Source organism: Bacillus rossius, chromosome 13 (assembly GCF_032445375.1).
Source record: "Bacillus rossius redtenbacheri isolate Brsri chromosome 13, Brsri_v3, whole genome shotgun sequence".
Classification (NCBI taxonomy): Eukaryota; Metazoa; Arthropoda; class Insecta; order Phasmatodea; family Bacillidae; genus Bacillus; species Bacillus rossius.
This window is the reverse complement of record NC_086340.1, coordinates 10,350,425-10,374,796: the sequence shown is the minus strand read 5'-3', so window position 1 is coordinate 10,374,796 and position 24,372 is coordinate 10,350,425. Positions and strand designations below refer to the sequence as shown.

Below are 24,372 nucleotides of genomic sequence, written 5' to 3'. Positions count from 1 at the left end.
AAAAAAAATGTGTAAATACAAGGTTAACTCCAGTAGATTTTTTTCATTTTCTGGTTAAAAATTATTTATTCCACTTTAAATATAACAATAGTTATGTGTTTTTGAGCGTCGCATCAGGTATTTAAAATAAAAAATTGCACTTACTAGACACAAGTTCTATTATAGCCTCACGTGTTAACAAAAATAAGGCAGTTCAACATTTTGATATAAAGATACAACTACAAGACATACCACATCACTTTTGGTTTTGCTTCATTTGTGTCTAATACCGATCCTATCATTTACATAGTAGAAAAAAATAATAACATTAAAATATTTTCTTCTCAAAGTTTGTTTGCTGTGCTACACATCTATGGCATTCAGCAGGTATTTTAATTCCAAAATGGTGTCAATTTCTAGTGTTTTGAAACATAAATAACAGCATATACATTTTCAGGGTATTGTAACAATGTAATATATACCTCATACTTTCTACTAATTTGACCCCACCCAAGTTTTTGAGTCTCTACCCATTTATAATTTTTTGACACACACTTCGACAGCAGACTGGTGAGTTGTAAATTGCATTTCAAGGGAAATAACTTACAAATTTTAATTGCTGAGATGAATAGAGGGGGGAAAACAGAATTTGGAAGGAAGTGTAAAGAATTTAAACTGGCTTACGAATGTCAGTAGTTGGGAAATAAGGTAGCCCAATGCAATGCTGGATGTATCGAACTAGTATGCCTAAGATATGCAAACGTTGATACTTTTCCCCATCTGCAACCTACACATGCCTCACCTGTCTCCCTCTTCGCTGATCCTGTCTGAGCAATTAAATGAAAATGAATACAGTTTCTTCAGCTGTCAACTTGCATTCTCTTTGACTATAGGACAACTTACAAGGTTACACAATCAGACCTATGCATGCACGCACACACACTCACTCACTTTCCAGACATGCAGCTCTAAAGAACAAATAATACTTATTAATTTTCCACAGTTTTTATCCTATCAATAAATGGTTGTTATAATGTATAAAAAATTAAAAAAAAAATTTTAATTTAATTTTTTTTGCATTTTTTCTTTCCCTTTTATTTTTTTTTTACTTGTCGAGATTACTAACCAGTTATTTTACTTTTTAAAAAGGTTATCATGCTAATAATATAATTTTTATTCTGGTTTATAAGGAAGTATCAACAAGTAATTGCAAATAATAATAAATTATGAAAGTAATATAAAACACAAAATTATATTTCAGAAAATGCAGGATTAAATAAACAAAACAAAACTAAACCTACATACAGTAGTGACAATCTCTACTTTAAATTAACATTACCCCTAAAATAAAATATTTCCAGACTGTACATGTATACACAATGTTACGTCACTTTATTTAATGCATTGGGTCAAATTGCCATCTTTTATATAAAGTTGTGAATTTAAATTTCCGATTTTCATTACTGATAATGACTTAGGTGCTGGAAAATGCTGTACATTTCCCCAATAAGTTAAGATGAATTAATTTTTACCTTACCTTTCTGAGTGAGTTGCTTGAACAAATATGTGACTATATGGTCGAGAGTAGCACAGCATCCAGTACACACCATCGTATCTGCAACAAACATGAACATGAGACGCTCTTGCAGTTTCCCTGACGTACGCACAGTTTTATTACTCCTCCAAACTAAGCAACCAGAAAATTGTTATGACCTGGGAACTTTAGTAGTTGGTACGAACCTGCCCACGATTTGAACCTAACCTTTACATGAAGCAGCCTTTACCTCCTTGACCTGGTTCCGAATTTCCACTTTGCTCTCTGGATCTCTGCCGCAGCCACTACGCAGCAAGCATCAGCTGACAAGTAGACACCAATACACACCAGAGACACAAGCAGTTCCTGAAATCCACCATCTGTTAGTTCTGTCACAGCTGCCAGACCAATATCACCACTGCCGGCGTAGCGGCCGTGAAATCTACCCTCAGGTCCGGACAGCAGAAACACCGGTCCAAATGTACAGATCCGAGAAGAGCTGTCAAGAGGTCACACTGCTGTGTGTGCATGCGTGCCCTATGACCTGAGCAGTCACCCATGCTGCATAACAATTTCAACTATCCATGGATGCGGATCTCCAAGCTGATAAACACCCACAATAATTCACACTAAAACACTAACGTATTAACATAACCAATCAAGCTGATAAAGTAAACTAAATTTTTAAACAAATTTCCTCAAAATTGATTTTCCTAGATGGTGGTATTTAGTATATTCAAGTTAAGCATGACTTTGTTCCATTTAATTTGTTTGGCATATTATGATTATGTATTAGTAGCGAACCGCCTCGGCTTTGCACGGGTGCAATATACTAATAAAGAAAATGAGACAAATATTTAGGGGAAAAAAATAAGTATAATGTTTAATTATTTATTTATTTAAATGGTTATAGATGTGCCAAAAATGAAAATTTTCTCTTCTCTAGTCTCTAGATGATATAAAACCAAGTCGCTGTTTCTTTCTGTGTCTCTTCTTACTTCTTCTAAATCAGAATATATTTTATGTTACTGCCCGTTATTATAGAATGTATTTTCATACAATGTTAACACCTGACTTCTCATTATAAAACATAAATAAATATTTTTTGGCAGTGACATGCAAAAGGGCTACATATAGCTGTCCATGCGAAAAACACTCAATGCTAGGGTATAAGCCCGCAATGTTGGATGTTAAAACATTGTAATCTGTGTAATATACAGTACATTTTCATGACTGTTTTCATGACTTGACTTTGCTCTACAGTACAATTAATAACAGATTAATTCATTTTGTAAAGACAACTAGCCTAATTTTCTTTCTTTGAAATAACATTTTACATTGCATAATGTTTTAAGGAAACATTAATGATGTCACTTTATGAAAATTTTTAGTACAGTAATATAGTTAACATTAGTAAAAAAAATATGTCTTATAGAAAATAACTACATCATTGAAAATATATCATATTTAAATGTAACTTTGTCACTTCTGTCATCCCTTATAGTCTTATAGTCCAATTGTTCTAAATAAAGTAATTTAAATCAAAACCACAATTTCCTTCTGTTCTTCTTCTCAGAATTGCACACATTCGAGAGTATTCAAAGTAAAACTTCTACATAAAATATTACTTATTAAAAATTTTAAACAAAATTACAAGTTTTGCAGCTTTTTCTGTACCCAGTCGATTTCTTAATGTTGACTGAACCAAACCAGATATACCAAAGAACTGAAAATTTCCTTCCCACAGTTCTAAAATTAGCATTTGACATTGTTGGAAGACAAACCTGTTGCCAAAGAGATATGACACACACACACAACACAAACACATGAGGTAGAGGAGAGAAGAGAGAAAATGAGATGGCATTTAAAGTTACATTCCACCCACCTATATTTAATGTGTTTCAAAATAACTATAAATACATTGTAGAAGAAATTAAGTACTATTCAATTTTCATTCTATCTTTGCAGCAGTCAATTTTTATGTAAGTAGGCATGACTACTTGGTTTAAACAATACAGTATAGGAAATATTAACGTTCATATTATCATATTATAAATTGATTTTATTCACCGATTTTAAAAAAAATCACATGATTTAAATCATGAGATTTTAAAAAAAAATCACATGATTTAAATCATGATTAAAATCACGATTTAAATCATGCTGATTAAAATCAACATACCCTGATTGAAAATGACAATTTAATTGGAGCATGCTTGATCTAAAGTAGCAATTTATCATGAACAAATTTCTTAACTTTAAATGTACACAAATCTCTACACTATCCACTTTCCTTGAATCCTCAGCATAAACTAGAGGATATTTTAGGGAGGGGGGAACCTAGTTAAAATTTTTACATTTCAAATAACCTTCAACAAAGCAGGTACAACTGTTTTACAAGCACACCCACAGACACAACGCAGTAGACCCTGGCTCAGTAACTAACCCTTGATTTAACACTGAAATAGCCAAAACAAGTGGACATTAAACATTAAACAAATACGCAAATATGTGCTACATCATTTTTGGTAACCGGAAACTAAAAAAAATTATGCTTCTCAATACAAATTCTTATTATCAAGAATAATAATTATTATTTTCATTAAAAGTAAAAAGATGTTTACAGAATTAATCATATTAAGTGTTTTATTCAAAATAAATTATCAAAATTCATTTTAAAAAAATTTCTGATATACCAATCACAAACCAAACACTTTCTTCATAAAACCATAAACAAAAATAAAAAAAATTATAACCATACTTGATGTCAAGCTACCAACTTTATGATTAAGTGTAAAAAAATAATTATAAAATGAAGTCTTGAAGGGAACACTACCAAATAATTGTGTGCTTTCGATCACCACTCCATTAACATTTGAAATACGTCCAATGTATTTTTACATGCAGTTTATATCTTAATAGATTTAATCCAAGTTGACGCTTCTGTTCGCACTGCATTTGTTCGCTGCTACGCCAGCGCGAAGCGTGTGCAGGGAAAGATGGCACAGGGTCTAGCATGCTATGTCCATGACTGTACCTGTGAAGAGGTTCAGATTCGCACCTAATGCCGTGAGCCCCTCCGAGATGGACGCGAGGATGTAGAGGAACACGCGAGGCTCCAAGGTCGACAGGAAGCTCATGTGGTCCTGGGCCAGGCACTCCAGCAACACGTAGTACGTCTGGGAGAGCTTCGGGTAGTCCTGCAAAGCGCGTCGCATCACACGTGAACGACACACACACCGACAGCCACAATCAAGGAAATTATCCGGCGGAACCTTGACAATCACATGTACAAAACATAAATAAATTGATTGCTCAACATAAATTACGTTCACGCTATTTTATGGACTATCAAGTATATTTGACCAGATTTTGCTGTTTGTCATGTTAAAGTCTACTCGGACTTTTATCTCGGTGTGCAAAAACCAAGCCGAACTATTTTTTCGTGAGCGCTTTTTATAAATAAAGGCCCTGGCCTCTTTTCGAGTTAATACCGTACCTTCACCAGAAAATGTACAAACTACATACCGTACTAACATTTCAAATCCTAGCAAACTATCAGATTTTAACAATATGTTTGATCATGTGTAATTGTGAAATGCTTCCACTAACTTGTTGCTCCAAGACCGCAGCTAATAGACAAGACTGTTTCAAAACCAACTCACATCACGTAAACAGTTTCAGAAAAACTAACACGTGCCGGCACACTTGCTCACCAGAAGATCAGATTGCGGTATCGACAACAGCAGTTTGACGAAGGTGTTGAGGGCATTGTCGAGCGCCTCGTCACCGTACAATCTGAACACCCCAAAGTTCACGTAACTGCCACAGAGCGCTGCCTTCAGCATCGAGAAGCATATCGAGATACCTTTCAGCTTCATGGGATAAATCTGGTCCTTGGGAACCTCCACATTCAGGATGTGGCTTCCTGAAAGATAACAAGACACCCTTGGAACTACGTTCAATAAAATGCGCACAAAATATCCAACCATATATTATAAAGAACTAGTTACTGTTTTGAAGTAGCTTGGCTTCCGGGTTGTAGCAGTGTCCTTGGCGAATAATTGACTGATGATTACCTGATGATGGCGACTGCAATGTCGACCGAAACGTCGGTGAATTATTCGCCAAGGACGCGGCTACAACCCAGAAGCCGAGCTACTTTCAGACAATGGCTGTGAAAGCCTGCGAACATTATTACTTAGTGTATTATCGACTATGAAACAATGGAACATAATGATTGTTCTATAATGAATAAAAAGTAATATTTTAATGATTTTTTGTCAAATAAATTTATTTCTAGTGACATTTTGTCGAGTTAAAAAGTAAAATGCTGATGGTAATTCGGCTCTGGTGACCATATTTCCCGTTCCCGGTACCGGTTAAATTACTCAGAACTGACGGAATGGGTAACCAAACTGCAAGTAGTATAATGATACGCACCGTAACTGCAAATGACTTTGCTGGCTTCCCTGAACAAGAGGATGCCGTTGGGCGACGAGACATCGAACTGAAGTCTCTGCGAGCGGTTCTGGACGAGTTCCGCAAAGAGTTTCAGCACGGGCGTCGTCACCTGTGGATCGTGGTACCAGAGCTCCACAGCATGAAGCAGTATCGGCGTGTAGTTGGGGTAGCTAGCAAACAGTCAAGGAATCATGTTCCAAACCTGCAAAAACTCACTATATTTACGTAAATAAACTTTGATTAACCCTTTTGAACTACAATATATAGTCAAGCTTGCCATCTTTAAAATGCTATTCCAATTCTTTGTCAAATCTAGCTCTTGAATCTCTTAATTTATGTGACATTTTTCGATGCAACATGATTAAATGGTTAGGAAAGTTAAACAAAGAAAGGACAGAAACAGAAAATTAAGAATGGCAATTAAAACTCGACATAAAAGAGGTCAAAAGGGTAAATACCTCAATTCTTCCATACAAAAAACAAAAATTCCAAGTTAATACACTCCGATGATCAGTAGTCAATGTGGTGGGTTCCCCAATTTTACGGTTTAGTTTCTATTCCTTTAAAATATCCAAACTGAATTCAACTTTTTAAATTTTCTTTTTTGGTTCCGGGTAATTTTTGTATGTTTCTGTTACCTCACGTAGCGATACATTTATCTTGCGGGAAAGGTAAATATGACCAACGTCTCGCAACGTAATAATGTAAAAGAAATGTACGTCATAAAGTATAGTTTGCAATGAATTTGGGGAGGGATAGAAACCAAAAGATGCCACCTTAATTTCAACAATTTTTAGGCTATAATTTTAGTTAATTTTTGGCCTTGTTAAAAGCATAGTATCTACATAATTAAACTCTTAACACTGACTGACTTGTTGACAGCTGACCAAATTGTTTAAGTACTAAGATTGAATTTTCTTTAGTGGATCAATGATAAAATGTTCATTCGATTGAAAATACATATCACCTGACACAAATGTGACAGTTAAAATTATTTCAGATTATTAGTTAGAATGTGGCACCTACAACCATAAATAAATTCATTACTGGAATTTAAAAAAATTGCAAAATTAATTCAGGCGAATATTGGTTCGGTGATGGACACAATTACTACCCCACGGATAAACACAACTGTGGAACAGTTACTATCAGTTACTATTGAGATACATGAGCTGATATGTCATTTCATATTATACAGTAGAATCTCGTTATAGCGAGCACGGTAATAGCGAGAACACGGCTATAACGAGGTATTTTTGAGGAATTTACGGCGTGAGCGCTTGAAGCGCGCTTTTGTTATTTGTCTGCTTTATCTCCACCCCTCTCGCTCGTCACTAGACATCTTGCCGTTGACGCCTGTCACATTCTTCAGCCGTGCAGTTGCCACCTAGGTGCGTGGCTTTAAAAATAGTATCCCATCCTTTCTTTCTTTTATCTAACTTCCGTTCGTTATCTGTGCCGTCTGCCTTGTGTAGACAAAGTTTGAGATTGGAACAGAAACAACGTAAGAAAGTATTTTTTACAAATTAGAAATATGTTTTTGTTTTTATAATCGCGTATTTTCACGTTTTTTGATTGTTATCTTACAAAAGCCGCTCTAATGAGATTTAATTGTTTTTTGGTTAACAAAAACTATTAATTATCAAATATTGTTAATTGTTTATATTCTATTTATTATTATTTACGCGACGGCATACTGTACGCGTACGCAATACTACTGGATTTGTTGCTGCAACATAACATAGCATGTTATGCGGTATCAGAAGTAACGAGTAACGTAACGATAGTAACGAGTACTAATTATAGTAACGAATACATACGGGTACACATTTTTTTCGTTACTTTTACACCTCTAGTAGGCACTACCGTATTTATTTTCGAATCGCTAGGGCAGTTTTCCTGTAACTTTTGTTTCGGTCAGTTGTTGCGGTATCTGTCCGGGAAAGGGGTGGTGATTGTTTGAGTTTAATCCCAAATTTATTTTCAAAAAAAGTTGAAAGGTTTCTTTAAATGAAAAAAAGTATAGTTTTCCAGCGACTATTTCGTTTGAGGCGTACGTGCGTTGCCGCAGCCGCACTCCTGCTTTTTTGTAAGGAATTAAATCGTCGCGCTACACTAGCACCACCTGTCAGCAACATCCCGAACCAACATGGCCGCCAGTAGACAGCCCGCGTCGACGATAGATAGCAGGACAATGCTGCGTCGGCCGCGGGCTGAGATGCTATACTTACGCGGCGTGGTAGGGTATTCTGGTTATTTTGACGCAATCGGTGATCGAATCCGTACTTATGGGGTATCGTTTTAAAGATAATTCAATCATCTGCACACACAAATTAAGATTTCGTTAATATAACCTGTTATTTTCCAATTATACAGGTTTAAACACAATTTTTATGCTATTTTCGGTTAATTTTAATTTTTGGGGGCCAAAATTTGTCCAATTCGGTTATAGCGAGGACACGGTTATAGCGAGGATCAAACCCAGAACCGTGACACCTCGCTATAACGGGACTCTAGTGTAGTATCGAAAGCAGTCCCATAAATCTGTCTAATGTGACAGCTAAAAGGTTACATATCTATTTTCACAGATCTAGTGAAACATGTAGTTGAAGTTACAACAGATCTGATGACAAAGTTAGAGAGAGTTATCTCGTAATGTCTTTGCGCAGCTCTACTGAACCTAATGGAAACACACTTTAAGCATCTGCACAAAACTATGTAATGTAAAAGTCTACTTTTACCATGCAGGAAAGCTGAATTCAAAATTTAAAAAAAAAAAAAACATTAAAGTTTAGCACTTAAAGCTATGAATCTGTACAACTGATAAAAAGAAAGAGTACATAGACGAAGGATACATCCAGTCGAAAAGCATCATGTACGACGTCTTCGTGTTGAAGGCAAACGCCAAGCCTCGCAAGTCCCGAGCCAAGCCTATGAGAGCCTTCTTCGCTTCCTCGGCTGCGAACAGAGGCGTTTCAGCAGAGGCCAGCATGGTGCCAATCGACTCGAAAGCCGCTGGAAAAGAAAAAATCACTATTAGCAGTCAATCCAGTACATTAATACACTTTATTCTGCTACTAACATTTCGAAACACTGAAAATCGATAGCATTTTGGAATGAAATGAGTACGATACACCAAAGATCTGGTAAAACTCACTAAAAATAAATTCAGGAGAAAAAAAATAATAGTGCTAACGTATATTTTGTCTCCAAAAGTACCAATTAATAGAATAAATATTTAATATAAACGTAAATTATTGCTCTTTGCACTGTGCATGCCAAAAAGAAAGGGACAATTCTTGTACATTCATGCTATTGAATATTTAGCAAAATTGTTGTTGAGCTGAAGTTACTAGCTTGGCTTGATTCCACGTGTTAGTCCATCTCTAGTTATCGTAGTTTCATTCCAATTCACATTTGTAATCTTGTTCATTACTTGTGAGTGGCAGCATGAAGCTCTCGAATCTGTCCTCGTCTTCCCCCAGGTCGACCATGAGCAAGCGACCAAGCGAAGTGTAGAACATGGAGCGGCATCTCATCTCCATCACCGCGACGCTGTTCCCCAGAAACGGGAAGTGTTCACTCTGCAAAAAAAAAAAAGAGTCAATTCACGCATTACCTCAATAGAGGCGACGAAACCAGAACAGGCACAGATAAAAAAAAATGACGTTTAAATGTTGTTTTTTGATACAAAATAAAAACTTGGTTTAGACTAATCCATATAAAACAAAATGAACATCCGTTTCGGAACTCGATCCATTAAAAATTTTCATCTCACTCACATTCAACATTAGGATATCTTATTGATAGGGACCGGAAAAATTCGCGGGTTCAGTGACCTGTAGGATGAACTCCACAGTTCCTCGCACACTCGGTCAAATGCCACCCACTCATTGGCTGCTGTCTTGCGAGACGTTCCAGCGTAGCAGCCTGTGATTCGATAAAGCTTTGGTCGGGTGTTTCTCATTGGCCCAGAGTCATCCAGGTTGAGTTGCGAGCCAACAGCAGAGGCAGCACTGAGGTATAACTATTTTTATTTTAGCCTATCGCAAAATGAATTCGCGAATTTTTCCGGTCTCTACTTACTGAAATTGAAAAATAGATAATTTCATATGGGACGATGTAATCCGGCCAACTGACGCTTGTCTTATCTACGACGGCCTGGAGCCCCTCAGTAAGGTACCCAACAGGACGGAATGCACTAACTTACAGTGTGGTTGTTGAGCATGAACTGCACTTCGTCCAGCTTCACCAACTTCCGCACGCAGCTGTAGCCCACGGACAGGTCGTTCAACAGCTGCAGGGTCTTGGATATGATCTGCTCGCTTCGCCCCCAGTACTTCAGGTTCGTGATGCTGCGACATTCACAATCACAAGCCAGATTCAGCTCGACTGTTCCAAAAAGACGTGCAATATTTTCAACAACCAAATATATCCACTGTTAGCATACACATACAGTAGAGTCCTGATCAACCAGGGTTAATGTGAACCGTGGTAACCCTGGATAAGCAAAATCTTGAATAACATGTTTATTATAAGGAAATTATCTTGGTTTTCAGTTGGCCCCCAGTGGTGTAATTTTTCTGGGTGATGTTTCTTCAGTGTGCATTCTTTAACATCACTTCATGATTTGCTCAAGCAGCATATGGCATCTCTGAAGATGATTTATTTAGGCTTTCTAGGTTTTCTAGCAAATATTTTAACTAGTCTTTACTGGCAATGAATACGGAGTTAACGGAGACAATACCGTAGTTCACAGACCACAATTTACCTATTTGCACAGTTCCATACAAGACAGTAATTTCACGTTCTATATCTAAAGCTAAACATATCAACTTTAAAATATCTATTCAATCAGATTTTCAATAAAAAAATTAGTATCAAAGAACTAAAGCATTAACTCAACTCACTGCTAACAAACGTTATTTTAGCATACAAGCAGTTTGTAACACAAGTTCATCGTTTAAAAGTTGAAGGTTCATAAAACAATTTTAAAGAATTTTTAATCAATAAAAAAAGTTTTTACTTTTTCTGAAGTAATTAACTAGTAGAATACAATTAAATCAGGCTTTCAGTATACAAAAAAAATGTCAGAAATGTTAATAAAATTTCAGATCAAATTGTACTGGATAAACCAAAGTGAGAGAAACTCACATTTTCCTAATGAACACGCTCAACACCATCGCCTCGTCACTAAGGCCCAAAACTTCGGACAACCGCCTATAGACTTTGGAATTCTTCTGTACCTGTGGCAGTGGGTAAGAAAAGATCTGTAACAGATGATGACTATAACATGGAAGAATATCACAGATGAAAAATAAACAGAGGATCCGAGATGTCCTACCTGGTCACCTACATAAATCTTGCGGAACTGTTCGAAGAAACTGAGCATTGCGAGTTCCAGTTTTTCACAGTAGCCAGCCTGCGACAGTCTTGAATCAGTAAGATTCATGAGTTGTAATACCCTGAAACAAGTAAAAAGTAAACAGTAAACACTACTGACTAAATAACTAAATAAAACATACATATTATATTAACCACACTATGACATACATATATTTTAAATATAAATTATCAATCTCCATACATATATTTTAAATATAAATTATCAATCTCAGGTCACAAATTAAAAAAAAAAAAACATTTTTCACTGCAATGCACAGAAATTCCCTGATATTTCCTGGTTTTGTTTTCCCTGACTTTATAGAATTCAGGTTTACTTCACTTTAACAAACTGCTGTTCATTAAGTAATAAAAGTTTCCACATTAAACAATCCACTGACCTGCAAACTAGTTCCCCATCCATCGCATCGTGTTCATCGTTGCTGTTGAAGGAAACCCGGCCTCCAATGGCTGAACCAATAATGTACACCAGCCACGTGAGTCTCCCTGATAATAAAAAAAAAAAAACAAGCAATAATAGTATGTACATGTATCTGAATTGAGTACCTACAAAAGGCATAACCCTATCAAAGCAGATACACAAGCAACTGCATTCATCCGAGGTCAGAGTGTTGTTTTGAAACATCTGCTAAGACAAAATTTTTCATAAAATGTGTTCAGAAAGCATGTTACGCAGCTTATTCAAAACTTGACAACACTGCACAGCACTCCAAAACTGGTCAGTCTGATATTTATCGAAACATGGACATCTTGCACGTGTTTTGGAGTGTTTTCTGTGAGAAAGACATTGCAATGGCTACTGTCCTTGCATATGGTAAACATATTTTCATTCACAGTCAATCCATAAATTAAAAAAAAAGTACTGTCTAATATCTTAAGAGGTGTGTATTTATATTAAGTATTTAATAGTAAATATTGCTACATTTATTAGTACTTTTGTTGTTAAATAAAGTGAATCGCAAAAAATAAATACCGGAAATGCTATTTGTTTTACACAAAACCTTTAAAAAATTTTGACAATTTTCTATAATTATGTATAAAAAAATTTCATAAAAAATAAAATGGTTAATAAAAGTTTACTTTTCAAAAGTTTGGCGTGAGGCTTATTCTAAACAAATATATTTTATTATTATTTAAATATTAGAGCTGAAAAGCTTATTCCAGGACACTTCTTGTAACTGTATTTATCCGTGTATGGGTAAGCACATTTAATGCCAATTTTTAGTTTAAAAAAATTTAGTGTGACCCTTATGCAAATTTTTAACTTTGGGTAGAAAATTTTTTTTGATTGGGCGCAAGAATGCTGCCTCACTCCCTCCTACAGTAATAAAGTGTCGAAAGCAGACAAAAAGAGGACCGAGGGTTATCAGTGCTGTATTTCTTACCAACCAATAGGCTGAGACACGGAAACTCTACTGAAGACAGATATATAATATGAGACCCATATTCGAGGGCAATCCTTACAGTGAAAAATGTTGGATTTTTATGACCCAAATTATAGGTGCAACCCATACGTAGGGGCAACCCTTCTGCCGGTAAACACAGCATTACACGAAAAGCAAAGCACATGGCTAGAGACCGGAAAAATTCGCGAATTCATTTCGCGATAGGCTAAAATCCAAATCGTTATACCTCAGTGCTGTCTCTGCCATCGGTTCGCAACTCACCTGGATGACTCTGGGCCAATGAGAAACACTCGACCAAAGCTTTATCGAATCACAGGCTGCTACGCTGGAACGTCTCACAAGACAGCAGCCAATGAGTGGATTGGCAATTTGACCGAGTGTACGTAGAACTGTGGAGTTCATCCTACAGGTCATTGAACCCGTGAATCTTTCCGGTCCCTACATACGGCGAATTTGCACAAATTTTCAGGTGATCTTCCGAGCAAAATAAGTCTCCGACAAACAAACCCCTTTGCAACCGAACTCCCCCCCACCTTCTTGGATGGTTATGTCGAGGGGAGGCGCACTGGGGCTCGCCAACAGCTCCTGGTACGTTCCCGCAGCTTGGTCGAACAACTGGACGAGCAGCGTGCACGTCTTCTGGTACTCGCACCGGCCGATCACAGACAGCTGCTCCAGCTGCTGCTGGACCATTCCCAGGTCGTCCAGCGGATCCTCCAGGCTCTCTCTGCGTCACAACACGTCGTCAGGTGCACCAACCCCCGAAAACCATTACCAAAAAAATTAATAAATGACATTAAATGACATCAACCCTTGAAATCACCTCAAAAATAAAGCAACTAAAGAGCATGGCTTACTGCAGATCACCCTGACAGCAATTCATACGTTTTTACACTGAAAGTTAATTTCTCGTCAATTCATGTTTTGTATAATCAAGTTGAGTGCAAAAATTCTGCTTCATATGTTTAAAAAAAAAGTCCAGACAGTTGATTAGGTATGGTTTTAGCTACATTAAAAATACTGTAAAATCAACTTGTTTTTAAAATAGACTTACCAATCTGAAATTTACCTAGGTAACTTAATTAACGACTCTTACTATTTTAAAGTATTTTTAATGTAGCTAACCTAGCTAATCGTACACACCATTGCAAAATATTATTTACGTAGCAACCTAAACAGCCATTCAACATATATTTTTAGTTACACAAAAATGTTTAAGTTTCAATTCATAGAGCAAAGAATACAAATTTTACAGGAACAAAAGGCCTAGAATTAACATTTGATACAAAATTTGAAAAGTAACTAAAATTTTTTCACATATTTATTACACTGCTTTTATGTTATAGTACAGACATTATGCACTGATTTTGCTTTATTTTAACAAAGCTTTTGTTCAATTTTTATTTAAAATTAGTCTGGGGTCCCTACTTATTGGAACTGAAATATATCTCCTAAATTTATAACATTATTATTTTGTAACTGAGAAATGTTAGCACATACACAGAAATGTAATGCCCTAGCCCTGTTATGTAAAACAATGCAGTCAGTGGATTTTTTTTTACTTATAATTTTTATGTTGTTTAACCTCAAAATTTTATTTAAACATTTATTTATGCGTACTTTAAATGTATATGGAAATATAAAAATACTGTAAATTGACTTAATGAGAAAAGTGTCATAATTAAAATGGTTATCATCTAATAAAAAACAAATTATTTTAATTAATATAAACAATTTTGAAAATAAAAAAATGTATTTAATTAGCACAGTTTTGATTAGCACCGTTTTCCTGGAACAAATTAGGGCGTTACTTCGAGGGGCAGAGGTATCATGTTATAGGAAAACTATATGCAAAGTAGCATTAACACTTGCTAGGTTTCATTTTAGAATGAAAATAACCTATCAGGAGTAAACAGTAAAAGGAACGAAATTACTTAGTGGTACTCAATTTTCTGTTAATTTGCAAAAAGTTATGAAACTATAATTTTTGCATCTTTATTTTTAATTTTGCTAGTATAAATCTGTTTTCTTAATGTATTTATAAGCTCTCCGAACAAAAAATTAGTCAACCCTGGAATCATTACAAGCATCACGTAACAAACCCATCACATATGCCTCCAGCCCGATGAACTTTGCTGTTGTCATCTTGAAAAATCAGGGTATCAATAGTACACTCAACATGCAGATGTCGACTGAAAGGCAACACCTGATCATCCAGAATGTTTAAATAAACGTGCCTGTTCATGTTAGTGGTAATTGCATTGAGCGAGCCAGCCCTATCCATGATACGAAAAACACCCCCAAAACATCACAGACCCACCATCCAGGATGAAATGCTTTCATTGTCCTTCGGTGCATTCTGCGACGTGCGTCATTGGAATACAGGCAAAATCTTGATTTGTCAGACCACATTGCATTCCGCCAGTCAGCTACGGTCCATGTTCGATGATTCCTGACCAATTGAAGTCGTGCAGCTTTATGTGCGTGTGTGAGCAACGGCCTCTCGCGAGGTGACCCCAACTCCAAATGTTCACTGCATGCAGTTCCCGTAGCAACGTTTTCTCGCTAACAGGTTGGGAACGAGACTTCAATCACTTACTGCAGCAATTCCTGCCGGGTTTGGAAGCAATTTTTGATTCCCAAGCCATGAAACGTGTCTCCGATCAGGATCTTTTTCCCATCACAATTCTGACATTGTGTTTTGTGGCCACATGTAGTACACCACTGCTTGTACACACGTTGAACAATCGGCTGCGAAATACCAACAAATCCAGCAACTTTACGCACCACATGGCCATGGGCACGGCCAAACAGGATTACCCATTTCTGCCACTCTGTCACAACCTTACATCTACCCAAGTACTGTCCGCTCGAATCATCAATATCCCACTGATCGCTACTGCCTTATGCTCACGACTCGTTTGCTGCACCATTTGTACAGGCTTAATGATACACCTGTGCGCAAGCACTAGGGTGACTAATTTTTTGTCCAGTGAGCTTACTAATAAGTACTATTTGAACTATCAGAAGTGAATTCCACAATTAGGAAAGTGTCGTATGTGTGTTTTAAATTAAAACGAAGTTACTGTAAATAATACGTTAACATTAACATTTTTATGCTCATCAAATTCCAGGACTTATCATAAAATAATTGTGTCACCATACACAAAAAGTCTCCATAGAAAAATGATTTTTTTGCCAAAATAGTTTCGTTTATTTCATTAAGCTAGTTGAGTGAAGAGACTTATGAATTGTAACAATACCTTACTACCACAGCGACAGATTCCAGTCGCGAAGTAATGTAAGCATTCGTCACCTCTGGCGTGTACGTCTCCAGCAAGTGGGGCTCCGTCGCCTTGACGTAGGGCACAGACGCCACCATGCGCTGCCACAAGCTGAGCAGGTAGTGAACACTGTTCGGTGCAAACTGCCACATCTGCGGGCAGACACACGCGCCCCCGCTGAGCACCGCGATCCTGGGGTCTCACGCTAACCCGGCTGTCCCACGCGAGCGGGCCTTCACATCCAACCCACAGCAGCAAGGAGAGACTACAGACGACACGTGATGGCCACAGTGGCGTAGCCAGGATTTGTGTATGAGGGGTGTTAAGAAACATGGCCCCCCCCCCCCCCTCCCGTATTGAACCGGGGGCCCCCGGGAAAAATTGGTTTTTAAGGTGTAAAATAGTGCTATTTTAGCAGTTTTCGGTACTTAAATTTAAATATTGTAATGGTAAAATTTTATTAATTTTTAATATGAAATTTTTTTGAGTGATGAATAAGAAATTAATTAAATATTTGGTCCTAAGGGGGGGGGGGGGGGGGGGGTGTTTGAACCCCTAACCCCCCACCCCCCCTGGATGGGCACATGCGCTCCCCTCCTCTAACTACGCCAGCTTGTTTCCCCAGACACGCAACAGCCGGCCCTCACAGCGGAAGCTGCTGGCTTCCCTCGGGGAAACAGCATGACAGTCGGGTGCCGTCTACCCGACCACCACATTTGTCGGCCTAGTATTAAATGTATCATATTATACATTCCTGGTGTAGTTTCACTCCGCTATTGGGTTAGCGTGAAAAAGGCCCATACAGCGAAACTCTGGCAAATTTAGACTCATTAAAGGGGGGATTAGGTCCTTCATCAGGAATTTTTCCACCTTTGCTATAGTTCTAATTTTCAACTATTTATCCCAATTTTTGGCATGTAAAAGCATAAATCATATCTCCCAGACCTTCTTCACCTCTATACAAGCACATAGGTATTTACTAACAGGCTCTGGTCTGTAAGTACCGCAACGAAATAACGTATTACTTCACGTGGGCGACGAATGAGTCTAGTAACAAAATTAAAAAAATACAGGATTCGAAGTTCAGATCCTACCCAATAATAGAAATAAATTTTAAAAAATTCAGTACTCAAGAACCTGGAAATAAAATAAAATCACTTAAAACAAAAACATATGAGAGGAAATTTTAAAGTAAAATTACGAACAGATATTGGTCATTAAATCACACTAGGAACCTGTGCTTTACACTTTACAGCAATTTTCTATGATTTAGGAATATTTTGATTTAAAACATGAAATAATCGGGCTGTAAAGAATGTAAATCACTTCCAGTTTGCCGACATTAACATAAATATATGCATACATGTGTAAGAAGCAAACAAATTACAGCTTCATTACAGTTTATTCAGGTCACCTCCAAGATGGTAAATTATGTTCAGATGCTTTAGCCAACATATATTTTGTCTATGTACCACAACTCTCTGATCACAACAATGAAAACATATTTCACAGGCTAGATAGATACATGAACACAAATATCCATATAATCTGGCTGCTACATATTACCATATACTACTATTAGCTATATTACCTGCAAGCTTTGCACTGTGAACTTGGCAATAAGCTGGATAGCTTCTGGATAGTTCTCCACCATGACGAGCTCACCTAGTTGGTAGTTAGACTTAAGTCTTGCCAAAAGACGGCAGAATTCATGGTAATTACTAGGATCACTAAGTCCCTGTCAAAAAAAATGCAAAAAAAAAAAACACAGTATTAGAGTAATTAATAAAACATGACCAGAAAACCACTAGTAATCACAGAGAGGTTTCACATCATCATCTTCTGCAACACATGGTAACTAAGAAAGAGCACATGTGCAAATGCTGTACATTACAAAACAGAAAAATGCAAAGTCAAAACACCACTGTAAGATTTAAAGAACAAAAACAATTTATTTTATTCAAGATGCATAGCTATATATTAACCCACATTTACCTACATATTTACTCAACCATAAAAAATATATTTACCCACATTTACCAACATATTTACCCAAAACTAAAAAAATTCAAGTAGTTGTGTGCTAGTAGTATGTATCAGTATCAAAAATGGAAACACAAATGCACAGAAAGAGAAAGATCAGACAGACATTACAATTTTTCCAATGCCCTATATTCATAAATTATTCATGCAAAATTCACTACTAAAAACAGTCTATAATATGAATATAATAAATAAAAATGTGCTGTTTTCTATTACATAACTCACTAAATCAAATCTTGCCACCTCAACTGTAAGCGCCTACCTTATCGCCAACAAATAACATCGCTGACCCTAGTAATCATTGAAGGATTGGCCTGCAATGTAAGCCTTAGTACATCCAACTCTAACGCCAATGTTTAACTGCAGTATACACAAAGCGGAAATTCAAATTTTGCAAACAGTAAACTTTAGTTGAGTGGTTCAGGAACTTGTCTCAATGCTCCCAACATTGTTCCACATGAGTAGCAAATCTGAACGTAACTCACGTGACTGACCTGCGGATTCTGCAGAATGTGTTTCACTCCGCTGACGAGGTGAGTAAGAAACTTCCCTCGCTCCGTGTTACTAAATAAGGAACGTCGAACAGAGGCTATCTGGACCAGACATGAAAGCGCCTGCAAACAATCCGAAAAGTCTCGGTGAACCTGCTAACATTTTGGCGCGACCAATACACAACTAAATACTCCACACAACAGTTCAAGCGAATAAACAATTTATTTAAAATTTTAATACAGGAAAATACAGCTCTGCAACTTACCTACTGGTATGTAAATTAAATGGAAGCAACAGGACAGAATATGTCCTGAATACAGCCTAAAACCAAACTTTTAGTCAGTCCAAAGTACTTATTGAAATATTCATTTTAACTATTAACAAATTACAATTTATTTTTATTTGTAGCCCGCAGTGCATGGCAAAATACTAATAACTTGAGCAATAAAACAAATATGCTTAGTATAGTGAACTATCATCACAAAGTACCTCACTATAAAATTTCTCACTTCTGAGTGTACGTTTTTAAATACCTACACGATGTTTCACATTGAATATAATTTCACTATAAAGTATGTTTGTTTATTATTAAATAGCAAAAGAGGGGTTTCCTTTTCAAGTACTCTCATAACGGACTTCACTGTAATTGTTTTAAAACTAAAACCCTGAGGACAAACAACTACAGTGCACTCACCAATGATGACAATGTATTTGGTAAGGAATGGTAGAGATCAAAAAACAGCTTCAGCGTCGAGAAGTCAAGGAATGCCGGACGCCAGCTGGTAGGGATTTGAACCGTACACAAGTCATCCGACGACTCGTCGGTCGAAGTTCCGATGAAATCAAACGTGAGGCAGTTGTGGGCAAGACGAAGAAGTTGCGTCATCAACCCATGCTAGGAACAAACACAAAAAAAAAAAAAAATATATATTTCGACCAAATCACGCTAGGAACTTATCCAAGGCAGTGTCCCAATTCGCCAATTCACTGTCGCCCACTCTTGACATAGAGGTTGGTTTTGCTGCTACACCTCAAAGGGGAGAAGGTAAAAGGGAGAGTGAACAATAATGTACCTTTGCACTCTCTCTACCACTCTTTTTGCAGCCATCTTGGTTTAAAATTGAAAAAAAAAAAAAAAAAAAACATTTTACATTATTTAGACATTACTAGTTAAAAATTAAAAAGTTAACATAAGCTGTTTTTAAAAAGTATGTCACTACTGTAATGAGAAATGAGTAACTGATGGTCTGGTTATCAAATTCTAATTTCTGGTAAACTAAAATGAAATGTTTAAGTAAAAATTATACAAGAACTTACATAGTGTAAATATATTTCAGTCATGAAAGACAAGTTTACACTCGTCACGACACACGTAGTTTGCTTGGGCATAGCCAAGGGTTGTCTCAGTTCATTCTATAGCAAGCCAGTGTGTGCCAAAATGAATAGTACTGGGACACTGTGTTAAACAAGCACTGTACATAGAATCATAGGTACAAATTACAAATAATATGCACATGTAATGCAGGAATTTTTTTTTACCGTGATCTAGTGGTCAAATTCGACACTGTAGTTTTCATCATGCAAATCAGTCTTTTAAGGGACTGTTCAACTACTAAAAATGGTAGTGAAACAAACCATTTTAATTTAAGCAGGGACATATTGAACAAAACTGACATTTGATCAAATTGATGGCCTGATGTGACACAGCGTTAAGACACTGTGAGCTTGCACTCCAGAGAACCTGGGTTCAAATAACGGTCTGACCATCTTGATTTTGGTTCACTATGGTTTCCGATAACCACTCTAGGTTAATGCTGGGATAGTTAGTTACTTCCCAGATATCCCTGTTCAGTGTAATTACATTATCGCCTACTGACCTCGTCGACGATAACACATCTAATGCAAACACAAAATAATTTACTGAATCAACAATTAATTTGAAAATGCAAGACTTATAAAAATACCCAACTGCTCAGAGTGTCTACAAATACCTTGTGAACTTTTAATAAAAAATTTCTTACAATTTTTTATCACAGTCAATTAAATAGATAATAAGCAAATTTAATAGATTTAATAGATTGGTTACTCGCAGGAATGCTCCCATATTTATATGAGAGAGCTAAAGATTTTTCAGAATTAATTTCCAAAACCAAGGAGGAGATGGGAAGAGTAGATAGTTAAAGGAGCGCATCAGAGAGAAGAAGACTGGAATAAAGTGAATAATAAGGAATGGTGGAAAGACAGAGGAAGATGGAGGCATTTTAACTGGCTGACCCAGCCACAGGCTGGAAACAACTGATGATGATGATGCCTTTCTTTGATTTTTAAGTGGACATGTATCTGCAATTAATGTGAGACTATGAACTGAAGTGAAGTGTTTAAAAACAAAATGCAAGTTAGGAAATAGCTCTGGTGGAAATTTAGATTTCGTGAGATCCCAACACCATTACTATAGCATGGTTCGTAACCTCTTGAGCAATCAATAATGAAGGATTTTTAAAAGGCCTCTCTACTTCATCACCATCACTATTAAGAGGTAGAAAACCATTTGTAATATTAAAAAGTACCTCAAGAAAATAATAATGTTGAATAGTTAATGCACAAAAAATAATATAGTTGGTTAATTTAATTGTTACAGATAAGCTCTTATTGTCCATAATTATCTCTGGAATACATCTAACCCAAGCAGTGTATCTGACTTATATACCCCTACCATTTACTATGATCAATAATTACATTTATTTTAAAGTTCAAAGCAAGACAATAAACACATTCTTAGTTTGAATGTGAGATACAATCTATGAAAACCAAATTCTAAATATATTTTGTGTATAAAATCTCATCCGTGGCCCGAAATTTGCCAGTTGCGCTGGGCACGCACAAAGTGTTGTTGGCTGCCGAGTCAGGAAACAAAAGAACAGAAATACTTGTACTTATCCATTACTCGCAAGCTACCAGTTTTTATTAAGGAGTTTATGCGGGTTCTTAGTGAAACTGAAGGACTTTTGAGAGCCGTTAATGAGTTTATAACAAATTTAAGGACGTTTAAAGGATATTAAGGAGGAGTACGAACCCTGTATAGACACACACTGATGTTTCACGAATTTTGTGATCTGTTAACTCTGTATACACACACACACACACACACACACACACACTTATGTTCTTGTAACTTTTTTTTTTTGTGAATTTTGTGATCTGTAGACACCTTGCTGCAGATGGTGAAATCAATGGAAACACGTATCCGGGGAGCGCGAGAGGGGGAGAGGGGGAGAGGGGGAGAGGGGCTTCCCCTTTACCTGCGCCTCGTCGTTGAAGTTGAGGTTCTTGCAGTTCTCCCGGGCGGAGCCGAGCAGCGAGCACGACAGCCGGAAGATCTCGAAGAGCTGGGTGTCGCGGAACGACGAGGCGATCTTGCGGTGCTTGGTCAGCGAGCGGTTGGCGTCCGCCTCCGAAATCTGGTTCATCTCGCAGGTCAGCTGGGACAGCAGCTGCACGCCGATCATGCAGTGCTCCACGGAGCCCTTGGAACAACCCACAGCGTCGCTGCCGGCTCGCACTCAGACCAGCGCTCGTCAGGAGCCCCCCCTCCGGGTCCCGTCACACACGCCGTGTCGTTTCCTCGTCCTTGCTTCTGGAACCCTCTCGCATTTGGTGTTGGCTCACATCTCACCAGATAATTACTGAACTTTATATTCACTTCACTGAAATAAATATTTGTATATTTTACAAGGAAAATCCTCGGAAACCCTGTTGCCTAGGATATTACTTGTAAAACCGCTAGGCAGAGCTTTGTATCGTGTGCGATTTTGCAAAGGCTCTGCCTTGTAGTTTTGCAAGAAATATCCTTGGCAACAGGGTTTCCAAGGATTTTCCCTTGTAAAAGTACAATTTTTTTTTTAGAGTGTTGTATGTACACTTTGCACCGAGTTTTTACCACTTTTACAAGATTTATTAAAACATCTGTTCTGACGATTTCGAGACGAAACATGAAATGTGAACTTGAGAAAAATTTTTGGTGAGAAATTTGCAACCCAACAACAAAATGCAAAAGAGCTGTCAAAAAAAAAAAACTTACAGAAGCTCTTGATTAATAAAAAAAGGACAATAAAACAAAATGACAAAACATGGCTTGTATCCTCCGGCCCCTGAAGGCGTACATCAAGCGAGGCCAAAATGTCACAATATTGGAAACAAACATGTTGCTATCACAGATTCTTATTCTAATGTACATGTATGCGAAACTGAATTAATTTCAAATCGAGATATTGTTTTCATACGACAGAGTCAAGGAACTCCCCAGCAATGTTCAAACGACACATGCCAGATACCAGACAGCGCCAACTAGTACAAAACAAATACAACTCGTGACTAGTACAGAACGCCCAATCAAGACAGCCCATCGACTGGAGACCCCACCAATCACAAAGGAAAAACATCTGCAGATAATACTGGAACAGCAATAAAACAAATATTAGCCAAGAGAAAACTTGGGTGGAAACCTGATAGCACACCACTTCCCACCGCTCAACCAAGCCAGTTCACACTGACATGGAGGTAGCTGGCAGAAAATGCTCACTTCACTATTAAGGCTATTTTATATATGTTTTCCTTAATTGTCGATTTACCTAAATTTTATTGCTCAACAGAATCAAATTTCAGTATTTTTCAAAGTTATTCTATAGTTTTTCAAAATTTATTTTTAAACAGATAAATAATTACACTAAATAATACAAAGAAAAAAATTACACTTTAATTAAATATGATGATAAAATTTGTAAAGCACACATGCTCTATTATGAAAACCTGAGAGAAAAAAAAACATAAATTAGAAAAACCTAAAATAATAATAATATAATTTATCTCCATTGCAAACACACATTGTTTATTAATTCATATGGAAAATTTTTTATATGACTATTTTTTAAAATTAAAACTCAAGAGACTTGTCAGTTCATAGCTGTCACACAATGCAAAACCTGGGAACTTCAAATAACCACCAAAATATTTTGTAATTTTTTACTTTCTGAATGAAGCTTTCACGAAATCAGAATACCATTATAGAACATAACATAACTAAACATTTATCTACAAACATTTTACAAGCTTCTTTAGACAAGTTATGCAAAAACATTTAATTGAATGCTTAACAAAATTAATTTTATCTTTTAAAATGGCCAAACATATTTATCAAATTAACTAAAATGCAATGAAATTTTTTTTATTATTGTTGCATTTATATCTTTTTCCAGTTTTCTTTATAAACATATATTTTGATTGTATTTTCAAGTTTAAACTTACAATTTTAAGGACCAACTGATAACATTGATATGAGTAAATATTTTAAGTCCCATTTTCAGTTTAAATTGTGAACACTTTGTTAACCAGCGTCTTGAATGACAGTGGTAAACAAAATCATCAAAAATTTTTTAAAAGCACTTATATTATATCAAGACCATGCTGGGAATGTTTGCAAGTGTTTCCAAGCTACTGTATGTTTACTCTTGAAGTACATATATGTATGTAGTAAGAACACTGAACTCAATTTAAATGCCAAAATACCTAACAACCACTACTGGGAAACTCAAAATAATGTTGTTTAGAACCAAAAACATTAAACTTTTCAAGGGCTTCAAAATACCTTCTGGGGAATCAAATACTATAAGGACCATAACAACAATGTTTTTTCTTATAATATTTGTAGCTTAAAAGCAATAACCAAAGCTCATTTACTCTTCCTTAACAGGACATAAAAAAATTTTTAATG

General features: G+C 36.6%; 1 protein-coding gene across 8 annotated transcripts in view; it reads right to left on the bottom strand.

The window, feature by feature from the left end:
* LOC134538224 (exportin-7) overlaps positions 1-24,372 on the bottom strand; it is a 51,391-nt gene that overhangs the window by 6,758 nt on the left and 20,261 nt on the right. For 2 of the 8 annotated variants that reach the window (XM_063379347.1, XM_063379350.1), the window contains exons 5-20: positions 21,905-22,129; positions 19,300-19,500; positions 18,608-18,727; positions 17,662-17,808; positions 16,050-16,222; positions 13,320-13,513; positions 11,761-11,866; positions 11,322-11,442; positions 11,132-11,247; positions 10,188-10,332; positions 9,414-9,561; positions 8,818-8,992; positions 5,957-6,147; positions 5,230-5,441; positions 4,575-4,713; positions 1,517-1,594 (exon numbers count right to left, since the gene is read on the bottom strand). In XM_063379347.1, coding sequence (XP_063235417.1) covers positions 1,517-1,594; positions 4,575-4,713; positions 5,230-5,441; positions 5,957-6,147; positions 8,818-8,992; positions 9,414-9,561; positions 10,188-10,332; positions 11,132-11,247; positions 11,322-11,442; positions 11,761-11,866; positions 13,320-13,513; positions 16,050-16,222; positions 17,662-17,808; positions 18,608-18,727; positions 19,300-19,500; positions 21,905-22,129 — 2,491 coding nt within the window. The remainder of the gene's footprint in view (positions 1-1,516; positions 1,595-4,574; positions 4,714-5,229; positions 5,442-5,956; positions 6,148-8,817; positions 8,993-9,413; positions 9,562-10,187; positions 10,333-11,131; positions 11,248-11,321; positions 11,443-11,760; positions 11,867-13,319; positions 13,514-16,049; positions 16,223-17,661; positions 17,809-18,607; positions 18,728-19,299; positions 19,501-21,904; positions 22,130-24,372) is intronic. The other 6 variants (XM_063379348.1, XM_063379352.1, XM_063379349.1 and 3 more) reach the window with 3 other exon arrangements.